Source organism: Scyliorhinus torazame, chromosome 18 (genome assembly GCF_047496885.1).
Source record: "Scyliorhinus torazame isolate Kashiwa2021f chromosome 18, sScyTor2.1, whole genome shotgun sequence".
Taxonomy (NCBI): Eukaryota; Metazoa; Chordata; class Chondrichthyes; order Carcharhiniformes; family Scyliorhinidae; genus Scyliorhinus; species Scyliorhinus torazame.
This window is the reverse complement of record NC_092724.1, coordinates 140,988,553-141,011,298: the sequence shown is the minus strand read 5'-3', so window position 1 is coordinate 141,011,298 and position 22,746 is coordinate 140,988,553. Positions and strand designations below refer to the sequence as shown.

The 22,746-nt window shown below is 49.1% G+C and overlaps 1 protein-coding gene across 1 annotated transcript in view; it reads right to left on the bottom strand.

The window, feature by feature from the left end:
- gaa (alpha glucosidase) overlaps window positions 1–22,746 on the bottom strand; it is an 81,344-nt gene that overhangs the window by 28,710 nt on the left and 29,888 nt on the right. The window contains exons 5-8 of the mRNA XM_072483492.1: window positions 20,956–21,052; window positions 16,924–17,043; window positions 16,459–16,577; window positions 6,815–6,946 (exon numbers count right to left, since the gene is read on the bottom strand). Coding sequence (XP_072339593.1) covers window positions 6,815–6,946; window positions 16,459–16,577; window positions 16,924–17,043; window positions 20,956–21,052 — 468 coding nt within the window. The remainder of the gene's footprint in view (window positions 1–6,814; window positions 6,947–16,458; window positions 16,578–16,923; window positions 17,044–20,955; window positions 21,053–22,746) is intronic.

Sequence of the window (22,746 nt, the reverse complement as noted above, 5' to 3'; positions counted from 1 at the left end):
CGGAATAGCAGATGGGAGAATGCGGTGATACGAGTGTATCAGGACTGGAGCGCGGAGGTGGCGAGAAGGAGAGCGAGTTTCAATCGAGCCAAGGAGGTGCTGCATAAGAAGAAAGTAAAGTTCGGGATGCTGCAGCCGGCGCGATTATGGGTCACGTACCACGATAGACACTATTATTTTGAAACGTCGGAAGAAGCATGGACCTTAATCCAAAAAGAGAAACTGGACCAGAACTGAGGGACTGATGTTGGGGGGGAAACGACAATGTTGATGTATAGAAATGTAAATTGGGGAAAGGGAGGTTCACTGTATCGGGACGGTCTTTGACGGGGGGGGGGGGGCGGGACACTGAGAAATGTGGGGGAAAAAAGGGACATAGGTGGAGGATGGGGAATGGGAACGGGGCTGTAGGGGGAGCTGCGCCATAGGGGGCAGGACGGTTCTAGGAAAGCGCGGGTCTTTTCCCACGCTAGAGAGATGATGGCGGGAAGACAGGCGCAAGGAAGATGGGAGTTCCACACACGGGGGGGTCAAGGAAAGAGCGGGAGAAGCCGGGGTCAGTTGAAGTCAGCTGACTTTCGGAAGCAGTATGGGGGGAGTAACCATGCTAGATGGAGATCCAGCGGGGGGGGGGGGGGGAGAGAAGATAACTGGGTTGCTGCTGCTGGGATCGAGAGGGAGCTGGTAAGAGAATAGGTGGTCGGGGCGGGAATGCGCCGCCTGGGGGGTGGGTGGGTGCGCGGGACCTGGACGTGGGACTGGCCCAGAGTGGGTGATGGCTAGTCAACGGGGGGGGGGGGGGGGGGGGGGGGGGGGGGGGGGGGGCAGCCCCCCAATCCGGCTGATCACGTGGAACGTGAGAGGCCTAAGTGGACCGATTAAGAGGGCCCGAGTGTTTGCGAACTTAAAAGGACTGAAGGCAGACGTGACCATGCTTCAGGAGACGCATCTGAAGGTGGCGGATCAGGTTAGGTTAAGGAAAGGATGGGTGGGACAGGTGTTCCACTCAGGGTTGGACGCAAAGAATAGAGGGGTGGCTATATTGGTGGGGAAACGGGTGTCGTTCGAGGCTAGGAATATAGTAGTGGACAACGGTGGCAGATATGTGATGGTGAGTGGCAGACTGCAGAGAATGGAGGTTGTGCTGGTAAATGTATATGCCCCGAACTGGGACGATGCGGGATTTATGAAGCGGATGCTGGGACATATCCCGGACCTGGAGGTAGGAAACTTGGTAATGGGGGGGGGGGGGATTTCAATACCGTGCTGGACCCAGTGTTAGATAGATCTAGATCCAGGACCGGAAGAAGGCTGGCAGCGGCCAAGGTGCTTAGGGGATTTATGGACCAAATGGGGGGAGTGGATCCATGGAGATTTGCTAGGCCGCTGGCCAAAGAGTTCTCCTTTTTCTCCCATATCCATAAGGTATACTCCCGGATAGATTTCTTTGTTTTGGGTAGGTCACTGATTTCGAGGGTGCAAGGAACGGAGTACTCGGCCATAGCTGTTTCAGACCATGCCCCGCACTGGGTGGATCTGGAACTAGGAGAGGAGAGGGAACAGCGCCCACTCTGGCGACTGGATGTGGGATTATTGGCGGATGAGGGAGTCTGTGGAAGGGTGCAGGGATGTATCGAAAGGTACCTGGAGGCCAATGATGATGGGGAGGTCCAAGTGGGGGTAGTATGGGAAGCGCTGAAGGCGGTGGTGAGGGCAGAGTTGATCTCCATCAGGGCTTACAAGGGGAAAACAGAGGCCAAAGAGAGGGAGAGATTACTGGGGGAGATTTTGAGTGTGGATAAAAGATATGCGGAGGCCCCGGACGAAGGACTATATAGGGAGAGGCGAAGACTCCAGACGGAGTTTGACCTGCTGACCACAGAAAAGGCAGAGGCACAGTGTAGGAAGGCACAGGGGATGAGATAAGAGTATGGGGAAAAGACGAGTCGGCTGCTGGCCCACCAGCTTCGCAAGAGGACAGCGGCGAGGGAAATAGGGGGAATTAGGGATGAAACGGGAACTACGGTGCGGAGTGTAGGGAAGGTAAATGAGGTGTTTAAGACCTTTTATGAGAGGTTATATAGGTCCCAACCCCCGGAGGGAAAAGAGGGGATGCAGCAGTTTCTGGACCAATTAAGGTTCCCAAAGGTGGAGGAGCAGGAGGTGGCAGGCCTGGGGGGCGCCAATTGGGGTGGACGAGGTGACTAAAGGGCTGGGGAACATGCAGGCAGGGAAGGCCCCGGGACCAGGCGGGTTCTCGGTGGAATTTTATAGGAAATATGTGGACTTGCTGGCCCCGCTGCTGGCAAGAACCTTTAACGAGGCCAGGGAAGGGGGGGCTCTACCGCCGACAATGTCGGAGGCGACGATATAACTAATCCTGAAGCGAGATAAAGATCCGCTGCAATGCGGGTCTTATAGGCCTATCTCGCTCCTGAATGTGGACGCCAAGTTGCTGGCAAAAGTGCTGACAATGAGGATAGAGGATTGTGTCCCGGGGGTGGTGCACGAAGACCAGACAGGGTTTGTAAAGGGGAGACAATTGAATGTCAACGTGCGACGGCTATTGGGGGTGATAATGATGCCTCCAGCAGAGGGGGAGGCAGAGATAGTGGCAGCAATGGATGCAGAGAAGGCATTTGATAGGGTAGAGTGGGAGCACTTATAGGAGGTGCTGAGGAGGTTTGGGTTCGGGGAGGGGTTTGTCAGCTGGGTTCAACTCCTCTATGGGGCCCCAGTGGCAAGTGTAGTCACAAATCGGCAAAGATCGGAGTATTTTCGTTTACATAGAGGAACAAGGCAGGGGTGCCCTCTGTCCCCATTACTGTTCGCGTTGGCAATTGAACCACTGGCCATAGTGCTGAGAGACTCTAGGAAAAGGAGGGGGGTGGTTAGAGGGGGAGAGGAACACCGAGTGTCACTCTACGCAGATGACCTACTGCTGTATGTGGCGGATCCAGTGGGGTGGATGACAGAGGTTATGCAGATATTGAGGGAGTTTGAAGACTTTTCGGAATATAGGCTTAACATGGGAAAGTGTGAGCTTTTCGTAATACACCCTGGGGACCAGAGTAGAGGGATAGATGGCCTGCCGCTAAGGAGGGCGGAAAGAAACTTCCGATACCTGGGGATTCAGATAGCCAGGAGCTGGGGAACTTTACACAAACTCAATCTGACTCGGCTGGTGGAGCAGATGGAAGAGGATTTCAAAAGGTGGGATATGTTGCCGCTGTCACTGGCGGGCAGAGTGCAGGCGATTAAGATGATGGTCCTCCCGAGGTTTCTATTTGTGTTTCAATGTCTCCCCATCTTGATCACTAAGGCCTTTTTTAAGAAAATAGATAGGAGCATTATGAGCTTCGTGTGGGCAGGGAAGGCCCCGAGGATAAGGAGGGGGTTCCTGCAGCGTAGCAGGGACAGAGGGGGACTGACGTTGCCGAATTTAGGCGACTATTACTGGGCCGCCAATGTGGCGATGATCCGCAAGTGGATGACAGAGGGAGAGGGGGAGGCGTGGAAGAGGCTGGAGATGGCGTCCTGTAAAGGAATGAGCTTAAAAGCGCTGGTGACGGCACCGCTACCGCTCTCCCCGAAAAGGTTTACCATGAACCCAGTGGTGGCGGCAACATTAAGTATCTGGGGACAATGGAGGCGACAGAAGGGTGTGTTGGGAGCCTCGGTGTGGTCCCCGATCAGGGACAACCATAGGTTTGCCCCAGGAAGGTTGGACAGAGGGTTCCAGAGCTGGCACCGGGCAGGAATTAGGAGAGTGGGAGACTTATTTATAGATGGCACGTTTGCGAGCTTGGGAGCGCTAGAGGAAAAGTATGAGCTGCCTCCGGGGAATATCTTTAGGTATATGCAGGTGAGGGCGTTCACGAGACAACAGGTGAGGGAATTTCCACTGCTCCCGACACAGGGGATCCAGGATAGAGTGCTTTCGGGGGTGTGGGTCGGGGAGGGCAAAGTGTCCGAAATATACCGGGAGATGAGAGAAGAGGGGGAGGAGCTGGTAGAAGAGCTGAAAGGAAAATGGGAAGAAGAGCTCGGGGAGGCGATTGAGGAGGGCTTGTGGGCTGATGCCCTAAGTAGGGCAAATTCCTCTTCCTCGTGTGCCAGGCTGATCCAATTTAAGGTGCTACATAGAGCACATATAACGGGAGCGAGGTTGAGCAGGTTCTTCGGAGTGGAGGACAGGTGCAGGAGGAGCCCGGCGAACCACACACATATGTTTTGGTCGTGTCCAGCACTGGAGGAGTATTGGAGGGGAGTGGCAAGAGTGATCTCGAAGGTGGTGAAGGTCCGGATCAAGCCAGGCTGGGGATTAGCTATATTTGGGGTAGCGGATGAGCCGGGAGTGCAGGAGGCGAAAGAGGCCGATATTGTGGCCTTTGCGTCCCTGGTAGCCCGGCGAAGGATTTTACTCATGTGGAAGAAAGCGAAACCCCCCGGCGTGGAGGCCTGGATAAATGATATGGCAGGGTTCAGAAAATGGAACGGATGAAGTTTGTGCGGAGAGGATCGGCTCAGGGGTTCTCCAGGGTCCTTGACTATGTAGCGGAACGTTAGGGGAAAATAGATAGCCAGCAGCATCAGCCCAGAAAGAGAGGGGGGGGGGGGGGGGCAACTTGTTTTTGTTCTAGTTGGGGGGGGGGGGGGGGGGGGGAGAGCACCATTTCTTGTTACTTTGTTCGTTCACTACTTTACTTAATGTTATCTATTAGTTATTGTGTTACCGTTTTTGTTGATTTGTAAGGGGGAAAAATTGTGTTTTGAAAACTTTAATAAAATATATTTAAAAAAAAGAAAATGCATCTATTTTGGACAAGGGTGAGATTGGCTACAATGTTTTTAAAAAAAAATATTTTTATTCTCCGTTTTCACATTTTCTCCCAAAATTACACCGAACAATAAACAATAATCAGTAACGAATGTAACGTCAATCCCCATATCAATAACAACGATCCCATCCTCCCACCAAACCTCAAACATTAGCCCACATGTTAACATAAACAAATGACAAAAAGGAATCAGGAATCGCCCATAGTCACCATTCACACATACAGTCCCTCTCCCCACAACCCTCCCAGCCCCACCACCCCTAATGTTCGATGTGATCCAATTCTCGAAAGTGCATAATGAATAACGCCCATGAATTGTAGAACCCCCTCCATTCTTCCCCGCAGTTCAAATTTAACCTTTTCAAGCGTCAAGAATTCCAGCAGGCCCCCCCCCCGCCACGCCAGGTCACAGGGTGGAGAAATTGATCTCCATCCTAACAGGATCCGCCTTCGAGCGATCAACGAGGTGAAGGCTACAACATCTGCCTCTGCGCCCGTTTCCAACCCCAGCTGATCTAACACCCCGAATATGGCCTCCCGAGGGCCAGGGTCCAGTTTCACGTGCATCACTTTCGAGATTACCCTAAACACCCCCTTCCAACAATCCTCAATCTTTGGACAGGACCAAAACATATGAACGTGGTTTGCGGCCCCCCCCCCGCCGCAACGTTCACACACATCTTCTACCCCCTCAAAGAGACGGCTCATCCTCGCCCTTGTAAGATGCGTTCTATACACCACTTTCAGCTGTATCAGCCCCAACCTCGCACACGAGGTGGAGGCATTCACCCTCCGACTGCAATATGTTTGAATAACATGTCAACGCTTAACAAACCAAGACTGACCACTTGGTTGGTGTAGGACCGATGTTGACAGCTCAAGTTCACAATATCAGCCCAGGGATTACAAAGGTGGCACCATGAAGTTTTTGGCTCTCCTGTAGTAAATCAATAATATTTTAAAGACTACATTTTTCATTTTATGCATTAGATCTATAAAAAGAAATACCAAAATTGGAAAAATATTACAGCAAAATATTCTATTTGTAGAGAGGCATCCTCAGGGAATTTCCAAAGTACATCATCAGAACTTAGTTAGAGACTGCCATCCCAACTAGAATCATAGAATTTACAGTGAAGGAGGCCATTCAGCCCAACGAGTCTGCACCGGCCCTTGGAAAGAGCACCCGACTTAAGCCTCCACCCTATCCCCGTAACCCAGTAACCCTAACCCCCACCTAACCTTTTTGGTAACTAAGGGCAATTTATCATGGCCAATCTACCTAACATGCACACATCTTTGGGTTGTGGGAGGAAACCAGAGCACTTGGAGGAAACCCCGCAGACACAGGGAGAACGTGCAGACTCCGCACAGACAGTGACCCAAGCCGGGAATCGAACCTGGGACCCTGGAGCTCTGAAGCAACTGTGCTAACCGTTGTACTACCTTGCTGTCCTTGGCCAAAAATTAAGAATTTTTTGCCAAGGAGCAGACAAAGCTGTTTAAGTCCGCTTAGAACTGTTGCACTACTTCTTGTCTGCCACTTGATGGTTTTGTGTGCCATATCTATTTGATAGCATTGATGAGCTCCATGAATGCCTTTGTGAATCATGAAACCATAAGTTTATGTAACCATGGACGACAATTTCTCCTCCCTTTCCCACACTGTAAGAAACACTTGTCTTTGACTCTGGATTGGAATTTGCACCACCTTCAGACAAATAAAATGTAATCAGTCCACTACAGCCTCACAATCTCGTACCGTGGAGAAATCTACAGTACATACAACTTAAGAACTATATTGATGTGGAAAATGAAAGGAAATAGAAAAGTAGCTTTGGAAGAACTTCAGCATTTCTACATATTTTAAAATGTTGGTGACAAACATAAAATTTAAATTTTTTATGTGGGAATCAAATTAATGATCAAAATACTTATTGATCTTAGATAATTTGAATTTCTTTTCTCCTCACCACGATCATGATGTACTTCAATCCCCTCTGGTGAAACTCTTTCACCATCTGTTCATAGTCTCCAAAGTTCTGTAAGTTGTAAGTGAAGTCCTTTTTCTGGTCCATGTAATCTAGGTCATTCCACTGCACATCCTACAGAAGGGAAAATCATTAACAAAAATAAAATTCTGTATCCTGCTGGTGATCAATCATGCAGATTTTGCAACATCCATATATTTAAATTTAATTTTTTTGTATTGCACCATCTATTCTTGGGTGTTCAGTCTATATATACACAATTTAAAAGCATCACCAAAGAGAAGGAATTGGTAGATGTTGAGTCTGGAGAAGGGTGTGTAGATAGCCTGGGTCACATCGAGATCCAAAAAGACGAGGTGTCGGGCGTCTTAAAAAATATTAAGGTAGATAAGTCCCCAGGGCCTGATGGGATCTACCCCAGAATACTGAAGGAGGCTGGAGAGGAAATTGCTGAGGCCTTGACAGAAATCTTTGGATCCTCACTGTCTTCAGGTGATGTCCCGGAGGACTGGAGAATAGCCAATGTTGTTCCTCTGTTTAAGAAGGGTAGTAAGGATAATCCAGGGAACTACAGGCCGGTGAGCCTTACTTCAGTGGTAGGGAAATTACTGGAGAGATTTCTTCGAGACAGGATCTACTCCCATTTGGAAACAAATGGACGTATTAGTGAGAGGCAGCATGGTTTTGTGAAGGGGAGGTTGTGTCTCACTAACTTGATAGAGTTTTTCGAGGAGGTCACAAAGATGATTGATGCAGGTAGGGCAGTGGATGTTGTCTATATGGACTTCAGTAAGGCCTTTGACAAGGTCCCTCATGGTAGACTAGTACAAAAGGTGAAGTCACACAGGATCAGGGGTGAGCTGGCAAGGTGGATACAGAACTAGCTAGGTCATAGAAGGCAGAGAGTAGCAATGGAAGGATGCTTTTCTAATTGAAGGGCTGTGACCAGTGGTGTTCCGCAGGGATCAGTGCTGGGACCTTTGCTGTTTGTAGTATATATAAATGATTTGGAGGAAAATGTAACTGGTCTGATTAATAAGTTTGCAGACGACACAAAGGTTTAGTGGAATTGCGGATAGCGATGAGGACTGTCAGAGGATACAGCAGGATTTAGATTGTTTGGAGACTTGGGCGGAGAGGTGGCAGATGGAGTTTAATCCGGACAAAAGTGAGGAAATGCATTTTGGAAGGTCTATTGCAGGTAGGGAATATACAGTGAATGGTAGAACCCTCAAGAGTATTGAAAGTCAGGGAGATCTAGGTGTACAGGTCCACAGGTCACTGAAAGGGGCAACACAAGTGGAGAAGGTAGTCAAGAAGGCATACGGCATGCTAGCCTTCATTGACCGGGGCATTGAGTATAAGAATTGGCAAGTCATGTTGCAGCTGTATAGAACCTTAGTTAGGCCACACTTGGAGTATAGTGTTCAATTCTGGTCGCCACACTACCAGAAGGATGTAGAGGCTTTAGAGAGGGTGCAGAAGAGATTTACCAGAATGTTACCTGGTATGGAGGGCATTAGCTATGAGGAGCGGTTGCATAAACTCGGTTTGTTCTCACTGGAACGACGGAGGTTGAGGTGCGACCTGATAGAGGTCTACAATATTATGAGGGGCATAGACAGAGTGGATAGTCAGAGGCTTTTCCCCAGGGTTGAGGGGTCAATTACTAGGGGGCATCGGTTTAAGGTGAGAGGGGCAAGGTTTAGAGTAGATGTACGAGGCAAGTTTTTTTACACAGAGGGTAGTGGGTGCCTGGAACTCGCTACCGGAGGAGGTGGTAGAAGCAGGGACGATAGTGACATTTAAGGGGCATCTTGACAAATACATGAATAGATGGGAATAGAGGGATACGGACCCAGGAAGTGTAGAAGATTGTAGTTTAGTCGGGCAGTATGGTCGGCACGGGCTTGGGGGCCGAAGGGCCTGTTCCTGTGCTGTACATTTCTTTGTTTGTTTGTTAGCTCTCTTACAAGAAAATGAGAATTATCTTTGCAGCTCTTAACCCATTTTTTTCTACCTAAAGCAGAGGTAATAGTGATATTTTTCCTCAATAAGATGTGCACAAAGATGTGCACGTTAGGTGGATTGGCCATGTTAGTATCCAAAAGGTTAGGTGGGGTTACTGGGTTACGGGGATAAGGTGAGGGCATGGGACTAGGTGGGGTGCTCTTTCCAAGTGTCGGTGCAGACTCAATGGGCCGAATGGCCTCCTTCTGCACTGTAGGGATTCTATGAACTTGTGCAGACTCATTTTTGTTATGGACAAAAACTGCTGGATATCTGCACCAATCTATCTCCACATGCAAGTTTCCAAATTGAAATACTAAAAGATCCACACAGTTAAGAGAATTATTGCCTGCTAGCAAATATTGTCTACATAGCAACACTATTTATTTTTAATTTGCTCATAGGATGTGGGCATCATTGACTAGGCCAGCACTTATTGCCTATTTCTAATTGCCTTTGAGAAGGTGATGGTAAGCCGCATTCCATGTGCTGTATAGGTACACCCACTGTGTTGTTTGGAAGGGATTTTGACCCAGAGATACCGAAGGAACGGCGATACAGTTCCAAGTCAGGATGGTGACATGGAAGGGAACCTGCAGGCGGTGGCGTTCCCATGTGTCTACAGTCCTTGGTGGTAGAGGTTGTGGGTTTTGAAGGAGGCGTAGCGAGTTGTTGCATCTTGAGATGATATACAGCTACCACTTGTGTGTCAGTAGTGGAAATAGTGAATGTTTAAGGTGGTGGATAGGTGTCAATCAAGCAGGCTCCTTTTGTCCTTGATGGTGTCGGTGAGTGTTTTGGAGCTGCATTCATCAGGGATTTGGGGGGGGGGGGGCGCTGGAGCATGCGAGTTCTTTGTCTCAATCTGTGCCCATTCCCCACTCAATTGACAGTCCAGTACAGGGGCTCAACTATCAGACTATCAGGAAGGGGTCCAGGCTCCGTCCCTAGGTGCAGCCTCAGAGAGAGATAGACTGAGTGGGAAAGCGGAGAGAGAAAGACAGAGTAAGAAAGCAGAGAGATAGAGAGAGACAGTATGGGAAAGTAAAGCAAGCAAAAAAGTTGAGCTGAGTTTTAGGAGGTAGTGTGTAAGACAGAGAAGTGTTGTTACTTGGGGCTTGTTTGGGCGATTTAGGGTTATCCAATTTGAATTTATACAGTATTTCTGTTACATTCAGTGATTTCTTTTATTTTGCAAGTTAACCCAGTTAGGAATGCACAGTGCTTCACAGGTGCGGTACAGTATTTCAATTCATACATTGCTTTTTCCAGGCAAGAAACGTCAGAGGAAATTCAGTCCTGCTTTAACATCGATTCCTATGGGATCCCATAATTCACCTAAAAGTTTTTTTCCTCACCGCTGTGATTTTCAGGAACACATCCACAACTTTAAGTGAGGACCTATTGTATGTAGATTTTAGTTTCTTTGTTACAGCAAAAAGGAATGAGAGATAGAAATAGAGTGGGAAAGGAGATCACCATGCAGAGACACAAATGTTGTTCTTCAGTAATTACTGTTGATTGCTGGGAAATTAAGTTATTGGGCTCTAAATGGATCATAACATACTATATAATTCTACAAACAAGCTCAATTATTGAAGATTTTATTACAAAAGAAAGTATTTTTTGATATGTTGCTAAAGGCCAGTGCTTAGGACTTCCGGGTGCGGCTATGCAGAGCTAGGTCGCATATTCGGCAGCTCCTGCTTGGAACGGACTTTTGGGCTCTTTTACAGGGCCCCCACGGCATTTGTTTGACATTTCCCGGTGTGGGAAGAAGGCTGCAATATTCCCCCGACAGTGTCCCCCAGGAAGGGTATGTCTCTTGGTTGCCAGACACACGCAGAAACAGTAAAAGATTTGGCTGCAACTGCAGGATAAACAGGGCCTCTTCCAGCATGCAGGCGGGGGAAGGGCAAGCTTAAAGCTGCAAGCTGACCTGAGGGCCTGTATCAAAAGTGAATTCTAGCAGCAGAGGGAACAACTGTGAAAAGACCTCATCAAGGCCACTGAAGGGACTTCCGGTTGCGGTGATGCCTAGCTAGCCGCACGCTTCGGCGGCTCCAGCTCCGACGGACCTTCGGGCTCTTTTAAGAGCCCCAACGGGGAATTTTTCGACGACGCAACCCGGTGTGGGGCGTGTGAGAAGGGAGTCCCCCCCAAACGAAGGAGGAAAAAAAACGGCGGCGGCGGCGCGAGGAATCGTCGACCAAAGGGTCAGAAAGAGAGAAGTACAAGATGGCGGCGGAGAAAGCGCAGGCGACATGGGGGCCTGAGCATGAAATTGTGAGACGGTGCGTGGAGCTGCTGAAGAGGGAGGTGCTGACCCCGTTGCTACAGGCAATTGAGGGGCTCAAGGAGACATTAAAGACCCAGGACACAGAGCTCCGTGTGGTGGAGCAGAAGGTGACAGATATTGAGGACGAGATCCTGGGCCTGGCGGTTAAGACACAGACGCACGAGGCACTTCATAAAAAGTGTACTGAAAGGATCGAAGCCCTAGAAAATGGAGCGCGAAGGAAGAACCTTCGGATACTGGGTCTCCCTGAGGGTGTGGAAGGAGTGGACTGTGGAGCGTACGCAAGTACGATGCTGAGCTCACTGATGGGTGCTGAGGCCCCTACGGGCCCCTTGGAGGTGGAGTGGGCAAATCGGATTCCGGCGAGAAGACCAAAAGCGGGAGAACCACCCAGGGCGATAATCGTGCGATTTTACCGCCTTGAGGATAGAGAAGAGGTCCTGAGATGGACTAAAAAGGTGCGGAGTAGCAGATGGGAGAATGCAGTGGTACGGGTATACCAGGATTGGAGTGCGGAGGTGGCGAGAAGGAGGGCGAGCTTCAACCGAGCCAAAGAGGTGTTGCATAAAAGGAAGGTGAAGTTCGGGATGCTGCAGCCGGCAAGACTATGGGTCACGTATCAGGAGAGACACCATTATTTCGAGACGGCGGAGGAAGCATGGACCTTCATCAAAGAAGAGAAATTGGATCGGAACTGAGGGACTGATGCTGCAGGAAATGTTATTGTTAATGTTACGGTGGAAGTTAATTGAGAAGTAAACAGGGAAGGGGGGAGACATTGGGGAAATGTGGGCGCCGGTGAGGGGGGAAAGACGGGACATAGTTGGAGAATGGGGAAGGGGAGGGGGAGGGGAAAGGGAGCTGCGCCATAAGAGGCGGGTCAGGTAAAGGGATGTTCCCGCACCAGAAAGAATAAGGCGGGAAGACAGGCGCAAGGCGGATGGGAGTTCCCCACATGGGGGGGGGGTCGAGGAGTGAGCAGGAGTAGCCGGGGTCAGTTGAAGTCAGCTGACTTACGGAAGTATTATGGGGGGAGCAATCATGCTAGAAAGAGATCTAGCGGGGAGGGGGGGAGGGAGGGGGAGGGGGGACAACTGGGTTGCTGCTGCGGAAATCCAAAAGGAAATGGCTAAAGAGTGGGTGGGCGGGGATGGTGTGCGACGCTGGGGGAGCGAGCGGGAGCGCGGAGGCGGGATATGGGACTGGCCTAGAGAAGGTAATGGCTAGTCGACACGGGAGGGGGGCAGGTAGCCCCCTAGTGAGGCTGATCATGTGGAACGTGAGAGTCCTGAACGGACCGATAAAAAGGGCCCGAGTGCTCGCGCATTTGAAAGGACTAAGGGCAGACGTGGTTATGCTCCAAGAGACGCACCTAAAGGTGGCGGACCAAGTTAGGCTAAGGAAAGGATGGGTGGGACAGGTGTTCCACTCAGGACTGGACGCAAAGAATAGAGGGGTGGCCATTTTGGTGGGGAAACAGGTCGCATTTGAAGCAAAGAACATCGTAGCAGATAGCGGAGGTAGATATGTAATGGTGAGTGGCAGGCTGGAGGGAATGGAGGTCGTGTTGGTTAACGTGTATGCCCCAAACTGGGACGATGCGGGATTTATGAGACGGATGCTGGGGCGTATACCGGACCTGGAGGTAGGAAACTTGATTTTAGGAGGGGACTTTAATACGGTGCTGGACCCGGGGCTAGATAGATCCAGCTCAAGGACCGGAAGAAGGCCGGCAGCGGCCAAGGTACTTAAGGGGTTTATGGACCAAATGGGGGGAGTGGATCCATGGCGATTTCTTAGACCTAGGGCTAGGGAGTTTTCCTTCTTCTCCCATGCCCATAAAGTGTACTCCCGGATAGATTTTTTTGTTTTGGGAAGGTCGTTGATCTCTAGGGTGGAAGAAGCTGAGTACTCAGCCATAGCGGTTTCGGATCATGCCCCACATTGGGTGGACCTGGAATTAGGAGAGGAAAGGGAGCAGAGAACACTCTGGCGATTAGATGTGGGACTGATGGCGGATGAGGGAGTGTGTGCAAGAGTGCGGGGGTGTATTGAGAGATATCTGGAGGTCAATGACGACGGCGAGGTCCCTGTGGGAGTGGTATGGGAAGCACTAAAAGCGGTGGTCAGAGGAGAGCTGATCTCCATTGGGGCCCACAAAAGGAAAACAGAGGCCAAGGAAAGGGAAAGGTTACTGGGGGAGATTTTAAGGGTGGATAGGGAATTTGCAGAGACCCCGGAGGAGGAATTGTACAGGGAGAGGAGACGACTCCAGACGGAATTTGACCTTCTGACCACCAGAAAGGCGGAGGTACTGTGGAGGAAGGCACAGGGGAGGAGGTATGAATATGGGGAAAAGGCGAGTCGCCTGTTGGCTCATCAATTGCGAAAGAGGGCAGCAGCGAGGGAGATAGGAGGAATTAGAGACGAAAGGGGAGACACGGTGCGAAGGGCAGGAAAGATAAATGAGGTGTTTAAGACCTTCTATGAGGAACTGTATAGGTCTCAACCCCCAGAGGGAGAGGAGGGAATGCGGCAGTTCCTGGACCAATTGAGGTTCCCGAAAGTGGAGGAGCGGGGGGTGGTAGGCCTGGGGGCACCGATTGGGGTGGACGAGGTTATTAAGGGACTGGGAAGCATGCAAACAGGGAAGGCCCCAGGACCAGACGGGTTCCCGGTGGAGTATTACAGAAAATATGTGGACTTGTTGGCCCCGTTGATGGTGAGGACGTTCAATGAGGCCAGGAAAGGGGGGACTCTACCCCCGACGATGTCGGAGGCGACGATATCGTTAATTTTGAAGAGGGATAAAGATCCGTTGCAGTGTGGGTCCTATAGACCCATTTCATTGTTGAACGTGGACGCCAAATTGTTGGCAAAGGTACTGGCATCGAGGATAGAGGACTGTGTCCCGGGGGTGGTGCACGAAGACCAGACAGGGTTCGTAAAAGGGAGACAACTGAATGTTAACGTGCGACGACTATTAGGGGTGATAATGATGCCCCCAGTGGAGGGGGAGGCAGAGATAGTGGCGGCAATGGACGCAGAGAAGGCATTTGATAGGGTGGAGTGGGAGTATTTATGGGAAGTGTTAAGGAGGTTTGGGTTTGGGAACGGGTTTATTAGCTGGGTTAGACTTCTTTATGGGGCTCCAACGGCAAGCGTAGTTACAGGTCGACATAGATCGGAGTATTTCCGACTATATAGGGGAACAAGACAGGGATGCCCGCTGTCTCCATTGTTGTTCGCGTTGGCAATTGAACCTCTGGCCATGGCGTTGAGAGACTCCAGGAAATGGAGAGGGGTGATGAGAGGGGGAGAAGAACACCGAGTCTCGTTATATGCGGATGACCTATTGTTATACGTGTCGGACCCAGCGGGGGGAATGATAGAGGTTATGCGAATTTTGAGGGGGTTCGGGGATTTCTCGGGGTATAGGCTAAACATGGGGATGAGTGAATTATTTGTGATACATCCAGGGGACCAGAGTAGAGAGATAGAAGGCTTGCCTCTAAGGAAAGTGGAAAGAAACTTCCGATACCTGGGGATTCAGATCGCTAGGAGCTGGGGAACCTTGCACAGACTTAATCTGACACGGTTGGTAGAACAAATGGAGGAGGACTTCAAGAGGTGGGACATGCAGCCTCTATCGCTGGCGGGCAGGGTGCAAGCAATTAAGATGATGGTCCTCCCGAGGTTCTTATTTGTATTTCAATGTCTCCCTATACTAATCACTAAGACCTTTGTTAATAAAATAGACAGGAGCATCACGAGCTTCGTGTGGGCAGGGAAAGTTCCGAGAGTAAGGAGGGGGTTCCTTCAGCGTAGTAGGGACAGAGGAGGATTGGCACTACCGAACTTGGGCGATTACTATTGGGCCGCCAATGTGGCAATGATACGTAAATGGATGATGGAGGGTGAGGGAGCGGCGTGGGAAAGACTGGAGAGAAAGTCCTGTAAAGGGACGAGTTTAGAGGCGCTGGTGACGGCGCCACTACCGATCTCACCTAAAAAGTTTACCACAAACCCGGTGGTGGCGGCAACATTGAATATCTGGGGACAGTGGAGGCGACAGAGAGGGGTGCGGGGAGCCCTGGTGGGGTCCCCAATCAGGAACAACCATAGGTTCGTCCCAGGAAGAATGGATGGAGGATTTCAGAGCTGGTTCCAGTTGGGAATTAGGAGGGTGGGAGATTTATTTATAGATGGGACTTTTGCGAGCTTGGGAGCATTGGAGGAAAAGTATAAGTTGCCCCGGGGAAATTTCTTGAGATATATGCAGGTGAGGGCATTTACTAGACAACAGGTGAGGGAATTTCCGTTGCTCCCGACACAGGGGATACAGGACAGGGTGCTTTCAGGGGTGTGGGTCGGAGAGGGCAAGGTGTCAGAGATTTACCGAGAGATGAGGGAAGAGGGGGAGGAGTCGGTGGGCGAACTAAAAGGAAAGTGGGAAGAAGAACTAGGGGAGGAGATAGAGGAGGGTATGTGGGCTGATGCCCTAAGCAGGGTAAATTCCTCTTCCTCATGCGCCAGGCTTAGCCTGATTCAATTTAAGGTGCTACATAGAGCACACATAACGGGAGCAAGATTGAGCAGGTTCTTTGGAGTGGAGGACAAATGTGGGAGGTGTGGCGGGAGCCCGGCAAACCACGCACATATGTTTTGGGCATGCCCGGCACTGGAAGGGTATTGGAAGGGAGTGACGGGAGTGATTTTGCGGGTGGTGAAGGCCCGGGTCAAACCAGGCTGGGGGTTAGCTCTATTTGGAGTTGCGGAAGAGCCGGGAGTGCAGGAGGCGAAAGAGGCCGACGTTGTGGCCTTTGCGTCCTTAGTAGCCCGGCGCAGGATCCTACTCATGTGGAAGGAGGCGAAACCCCCCGGACTGGAGGCCTGGGTAAATGATATGGCGGGGTTCATTAAACTGGAGCAGATAAAGTTTGCCCTGAGAGGATCGGCTCAAGGGTTCACCAGGCGGTGGCAGCCATTTCTCGACTACCTAGGGGAACGTTAGAGGGAAGACAGATGACCAGCAGCAGCAACCCAGGGGGAGGGGGGGGATTTAGTTTAGGTCAAAGATAAAGGGGTTTTGTTACTTGTGTATTGTTTAAAATTTCTGTATTGTTATTGTTGCGTTTGCTTTGTAAGAGGGGAAAAATTGTTGTTTGGGAAAAAATTTTCAATAAAACATTTATAAAAAAAAAAAGGCCAGTGCTTAGGTCCGATAGCAGTTCCATGGAATACCCTTTATGAGGTCAGTTTATTTTAGAAACAAGATTTTCTTTCAAAATGAAATGACCTTTTACCTTTCCCTCACCTGTGGCATGTTGGCTTTGGTCATGTTCTCCACAACCTGCCGGGTGATGTTGGTGCTCCAGTAACCCCACCGACACAGATGGAATCCTAGACTCCAGTATGGAGGCATTATTGGATAACCTACACAATTAAAACATAGCACTGAGTATTGTACACAACCACAGACCATTTCTGAATCACCACATTAAAAATATCTATGCACCATAACAGATTAAAGTATTTAATTTTTATGTTGTGTGCGAATTCCTGCTGATTAATTGGCATAAGGACATAATAATTAGGAGCAAGAGAAGACCATACAGCCCATCAAGCCTACTCCACCAATCAATAAGATCATTGCTGATCTTGGGTTTCAACTCCACTTTCTCACACATTCCCCATGCCCATGATTCCCTGAAACGTCTGTCTTCCCAGCCTTAAACGCATTCAGTGATGGATAAGTAGCAAGTAGTGGTTTCAATCTTACCGATAACATCCATGTACTGTCTTATCACTGTTTTTGGGTCTGAACCCAAGAACACATAAAAATCAAGGATTCCCCCAATCATCCTCCAGGTTAGAGCAGGGGTTGGCTGAAGTAATATGTCTGGATAAAACATAATTGTGTTAATTTCCATAACAGCATATTCTTAAATATCAGTATCACATGGATAATATAAATAGGATTGTTTAACTTAGTGACCCATGGAAAAGTGCAAAAAAGTAACAGCCCTTGGATAAAGATAGTTTTTTCTACACATGGCAGAGGCCTGATCTGATGAAAGGTCATCAACCTAAAATGTCAAAAATGTTTCTATTTCCACAGGTGCCACCTGACATAGAACATAGAACATAGAACAATACAGCGCAGTACAGGCCCTTCGGCCCACGATGTTGCACCGAAACAAAAGCCATCCAACCTACACTATGCCATTATCATCCATATGTTTATCCAATAAACTTTTAAATGCCCTCAATGTTGGCGAGTTCACCACTGTAGCAGGTAGGGCATTCCACGGCCTCACTACTCTTTGCGTAAAGAACCTACCTCTGACCTCTGTCCTATATCTATTACCCCTCAGTTTAAAGTTATGTCCCCTCGTGCCAGCCATATCCATCCGCGGGAGAAGGCTCTCACTGTCCACCCTATCCAACCCCCTGATCATTTTGTATGCCTCTATTAAGTCTCCTCTTAACCTTCTTCTCTCCAACGAAAACAACCTCAAGTCCATCAGCCTTTCCTCATAAGATTTTCCCTCCATACCAGGCAACATCCTGGTAAATCTCCTCTGCACCCGCTCCAAAGCCTCCACGTCCTTCCTATAATGCGGTGACCAGAACTGTACGCAATACTCCAAATGCGGCCGTACCAGAGTTCTGTACAGCTGCAACATGACCTCCCGACTCCGGAACTCAATCCCTCTACCAATAAAGGCCAACACTCCATAGGCCTTCTTCACAACCCTATCAACCTGGGTGGCAACTTTCAGGGATCTATGTACATGGACACCTAGATCCCTCTGCTCATCCACACTTTCAAGAACTTTACCATTAGCCAAATATTCCGCATTCCTGTTATTCCTTCCAAAGTGAATCACCTCACACTTCTCTACATTAAACTCCATTTGCCACCTCTCGGCCCAGCTCTGCAGCTTATCTATATCCCTCTGTAATCTGCTACATCCTTCCACACTATCGACAACACCACCGACTTTAGTATCGTCTGCAAATTTACTCACCCACCCTTCTGCGCCTTCCTCTAGGTCATTGATAAAAATGACAAACAGCAACGGCCCCAGAACAGATCCTTGTGGTACTCCACTTGTGACTGTACTCCATTCTGAACATTTCCCATCAACCACCACCCTCTGTCTTCTTTCAGCTAGCCAATTTCTGATCCACATCTCTAAATCACCCTCAATCCCCAGCCTCCGTATTTTTTGCAATAGCCTACCGTGGGGAACCTTATCAAACGCTTTGCTGAAATCCATATACACCACATCAACTGCTCTACCCTCGTCTACCTGTTCAGTCACCTTCTCAAAGAACTCAATAAGGTTTGTGAGGCATGACCTACCCTTCACAAAGCCATGCTGACTATCCCTGATCATATTATTCCTATCTAGATGATTATAAATCTTGTCTCTTACAATCCCCTCCAAGACTTTACCCACTACAGACGTGAGGCTCACCGGCCTATAGTTGCCGGGGTTGTCTCTGCTCCCCTTTTTGAACAAAGGGACCACATTTGCTGTCCTCCAGTCCTCTGGCACTATTCCTGTAGCCAATGATGACATAAAAATCAAAGCCAAAGGTCCAGCAATCTCTTCCCTGGCCTCCCATAGAATCCTAGGATAAATCCCATCAGGTCCCGGGGACTTATCTATTTTCAGCCTGTCCAGAATTGCCAACACCTCTTCCCTACGTACCTCAATGCCATCTATTCTATTAGCCTGGGGCTCAGCATTCTCCTCCACAACATTATCTTTTTCCTGAGTGAATACTGACGAAAAATATTCATTTAGTATCTCGCCTATCTCTTCAGACTCCACACACAATTTCCCATCCCTTATCTTGACTGGTCCTACTCTTTCCCTAGTCATTCGCTTATTCCTGACATACCTATAGAAAGCTTTTGGGTTTTCCTTGATCCTTCCTGCCAAATACTTCTCATGTCCCCTCCTTGCTCGTCTTAGCTCTCTCTTTAGATCCTTCCTCGCTACCTTGTAACTATCCATCGCCCCAACCAAAACTTCACACTTCATCTTCACATAGGCCTCCTTCTTCCTCTTAACAAGAGATTCCACTTCCTTGGTAAACCACGGTTCCCTCGCTCGACGCCTTCCTCCCTGTCTGACCGGTACATACTTATCAAGAACACGCAGTAGCTGATCCTTGAACAAGCCCCACTTATCCAGTGTGCCCAACACTTGCAGCCTACTTCTCCACCTTATCCCCCCCCAAGTCACGTCTAATGGCATCATAATTGCCCTTCCCCCAGCTATAACTCTTGCCCTGCGCTGTATACTTATCCCTTTCCATCATTAACGTAAACGTCACCGAATTGTGGTCACTGTCCCCAAAGTGCTCTCCTACCTCCAAATCCAACACCTGGCCTGGTTCATTACCCAAAACCAAATCCAACGTGGCCTCGCCTCTTGTTGGCCTGTCAACATATTGTTTCAGGAAACCCTCCTGCACACACACTGTACAAAAAACGACCCATCTATTGTACTCGAACTATATCTTTTCCAGTCAATATTTGGAAAGTTAAAATCTCCCATAATAACTACCCTGTTACTTTCGCTCATATCCAGAATCATCTTCGCCATCCTTTCCTCTACATCCCTAGAACTATTAGGAGGCCTATAAAAAACTCCCAACAGGGTGACCTCTCCTTTCCTGTTTCTAACTTCAGCCCATACTACCTCGGCAGAAGAGTCCCCATCTAGCATCCTCCCCGCCACCGTAATACTGCTCTTGACTAGCAGCGCCACACCTCCCCCTCTTTTGCCTCCTTCTCTGAGCTTACTAAAACACCTAAACCCCGGAACCTGCAACATCCATTCCTGTCCCTGCTCTATCCATGTCTCCGAAATGGCCACAACATCGAAGTCCCAGGTACCAACCCACGCTGCCAGTTCCCCTACCTTGTTTTGTATACTCCTGGCATTGAAGTAGACACACTTCAAACCACCTACCTGAACACTGGCCCCCTCCTGCGATGTCAAATCTGTGCTCCTGACCTCTATACTCTCATTCTCCCTTACCCTAAAACTACAATCCAGGTTCCCATGCCCCTGCTGCATTAGTTTAAACCCTGTCTGGACCCAAGAACACATAAAAATCAAGGATTCCCCCAATCATCCTCCAGGTTAGAGCAGGGGTTGGCTGAAGTAATATGTCTGGATAAAACATAATTGTGTTAATTTCCATAACAGCATATTCTTAAATATCAGTATCACATGGATAATATAAATAGGATTGTTTAACTTAGTGACCCATGGAAAAGTGCAAAAAAGTAACAGCCCTTGGATAAAGATAGTTTTTTCTACACATGGCAGAGGCCTGATCTGATGAAAGGTCATCAACCTAAAATGTCAAAAATGTTTCTATTTCCACAGGTGCCACCTGACCTTCTGAGTATGACCGTGAGTATTTCCAGCATTATTTTGCTGTACTAGCTGAATTGGAAAATGACCAGCAAAACTAAGTATTACTATCCCATAAGAAAGACAGGGAGGAAATTTTTCAAATTAATTTATAGATAAAATAAATATATATTCTGCATTTGCAAGTAGGCCTCTTATTGCAAAATGTGCTGTCAAAGAACACAGACTCAAAAACAGAAAGAGTGAAAGACCAAAACAGATTTCCAACATATCAACATGGCAAAAAGTCTACTTGTATTGCAGTGCATTACTTGACCGAGGTGATTTACTATTGAATAGGTCGAGCAGATCTCTAATTTTAATCAGAGTTGCATTTGTATATCAGAAAGGCGAAGTTAATTTCTTACCCTTGGCATTACTGTTTAATAGGAAAACACCATGAGCTGATCCATCCTCTTCCATCACCAAATAGAAAGGGTGTGAGCCATATAAATTGGCGTTTGGCTGCAACAAACAGGCCAGTGTCAGTGCAAGTACATGAACAAAATTCTCATTTGGATTCACATCTGATTCCCTAAATATTTTTGTAGACTTATTGAGTGGGAAAGGTTTAGGCTCCCCTTTCCCAATGTTCTCCCTTCCTCACTGAGAGGTAGGAATTTTGTTCAGCAGGCACCAGCATGTCCCCTTGTACCTTTGCTAACTGAATGGTATCAGTCAATTCAAGGAAGGGGCTATCACCATTGAACTTGTTCCTTTCTTCACCTGATGTTCACACAGATACATTTTAGAACAGGGTGGTTGACGAATGATCAGGGGCGGGATTCTCCGTAAACAGGCGCGATGGCCTCTACCCGGTGCCAAAAACGGCGCGGATCACTCCGGCGTCGGGCCGCCCCTAAGGTGCGGAATTCTCTGAACCTTTAGGGGCCAAGCCCTCTCTTTGCGGGGCTAGGCCCGTGCCAGAGTGGTTTCCGCTCCGCCGGCTGGCGGGAAAGGCCTTTGGCGCCACGCCAGCCAGCACCAAAAGGACTTCGCTGGGCGACGCATGCGCGGGAGCGTCAGCAGCCGCTCACGGCATCCCTGCGCATGCGCTGGGGAGGGGGTCTCTTCCGCCTCCGCCACAGTGAAGACCATGGCGAAGGTGGAAGAAAAAGAGTGCCCCCACGGCACAGGCCCGCCCGCCGATCGGTGGGCCCTGATCGTGGGCCAGGCCACCACCCCCCAGGGCCAGATCGCTCCGCGCCCCCCCCCCCCCCCCCCAGAGCCCGCCCGCGCCACCTGCTCCCGCCGGTAAGGTAGGTGGTTTAATCCACGCCGGCTGGAGAGGGTTGACAGCGGCGGGACTTCGGCCCATCGCGGGCCGGAGAATCGCCGGGGGTGGGTCCGCCGACCAGCGCGATTCCCGCCGACCGGCGCGATTCCCGACCCCGCCAAATCTCTAGTGGCGGAGAATTTGGGACACGGCGGGGGCGGGATTCACGCCAGCTCCCGGCGATTCTCCGACCCGGTGGGGGGTCGGAGAATCGCTCCCCAGAAGTTGTTTCGTTCCAACCATTTATTTCCAGTGTGTGTCAGCTAGGATCCAGGCTCATTCGGCACTGACCACCTCACTATTCTTTTACTGGCACCTGGAAATAAGATTGTACTCAGAAATTTGAAGCGGTAATTTCTAGATGCCAACCTAATTGAGAAACATAACATGGTGTTCTATATTTCCCAATTAGGCTGGCATCTGGGAATGACCATTTAAAATTTCTTGGTGCACTCTCATTGGTACAATGGTACAAACTAATTTGTTTTTCAATATTAAATATGATGTTCTATATTTCCCAATTAAGTATTGAAAATCAAATTAGTTAACTGAAAATTAAATTTCTTAAATTGAGAAGGACATGCCACTGAAATATAGAAAATATTTATGGGCTTGATTGGGTAGATGCTAGCTCGGAAAATGACTCCTCTGGCTGTGGTGATGTTTCCTTAAGTGTCTCCTGCCCTGTCCTTCTAGTTGGTAGAGGATGCAGATTTGGAAAGGTGACTTCAAAGGAGCTTTGACAAGTTATGCCTTGAATGACCAGCCCCAAGCATCGTCCAGTTTGCTGGCCATAACTCCGGGTGAGAGGTCGGATCTGCTTGTCTTATAGATGGTAAATACAGCTGCCACGGTGACCAGTGTGGAGGGAGTCAATTTTCAA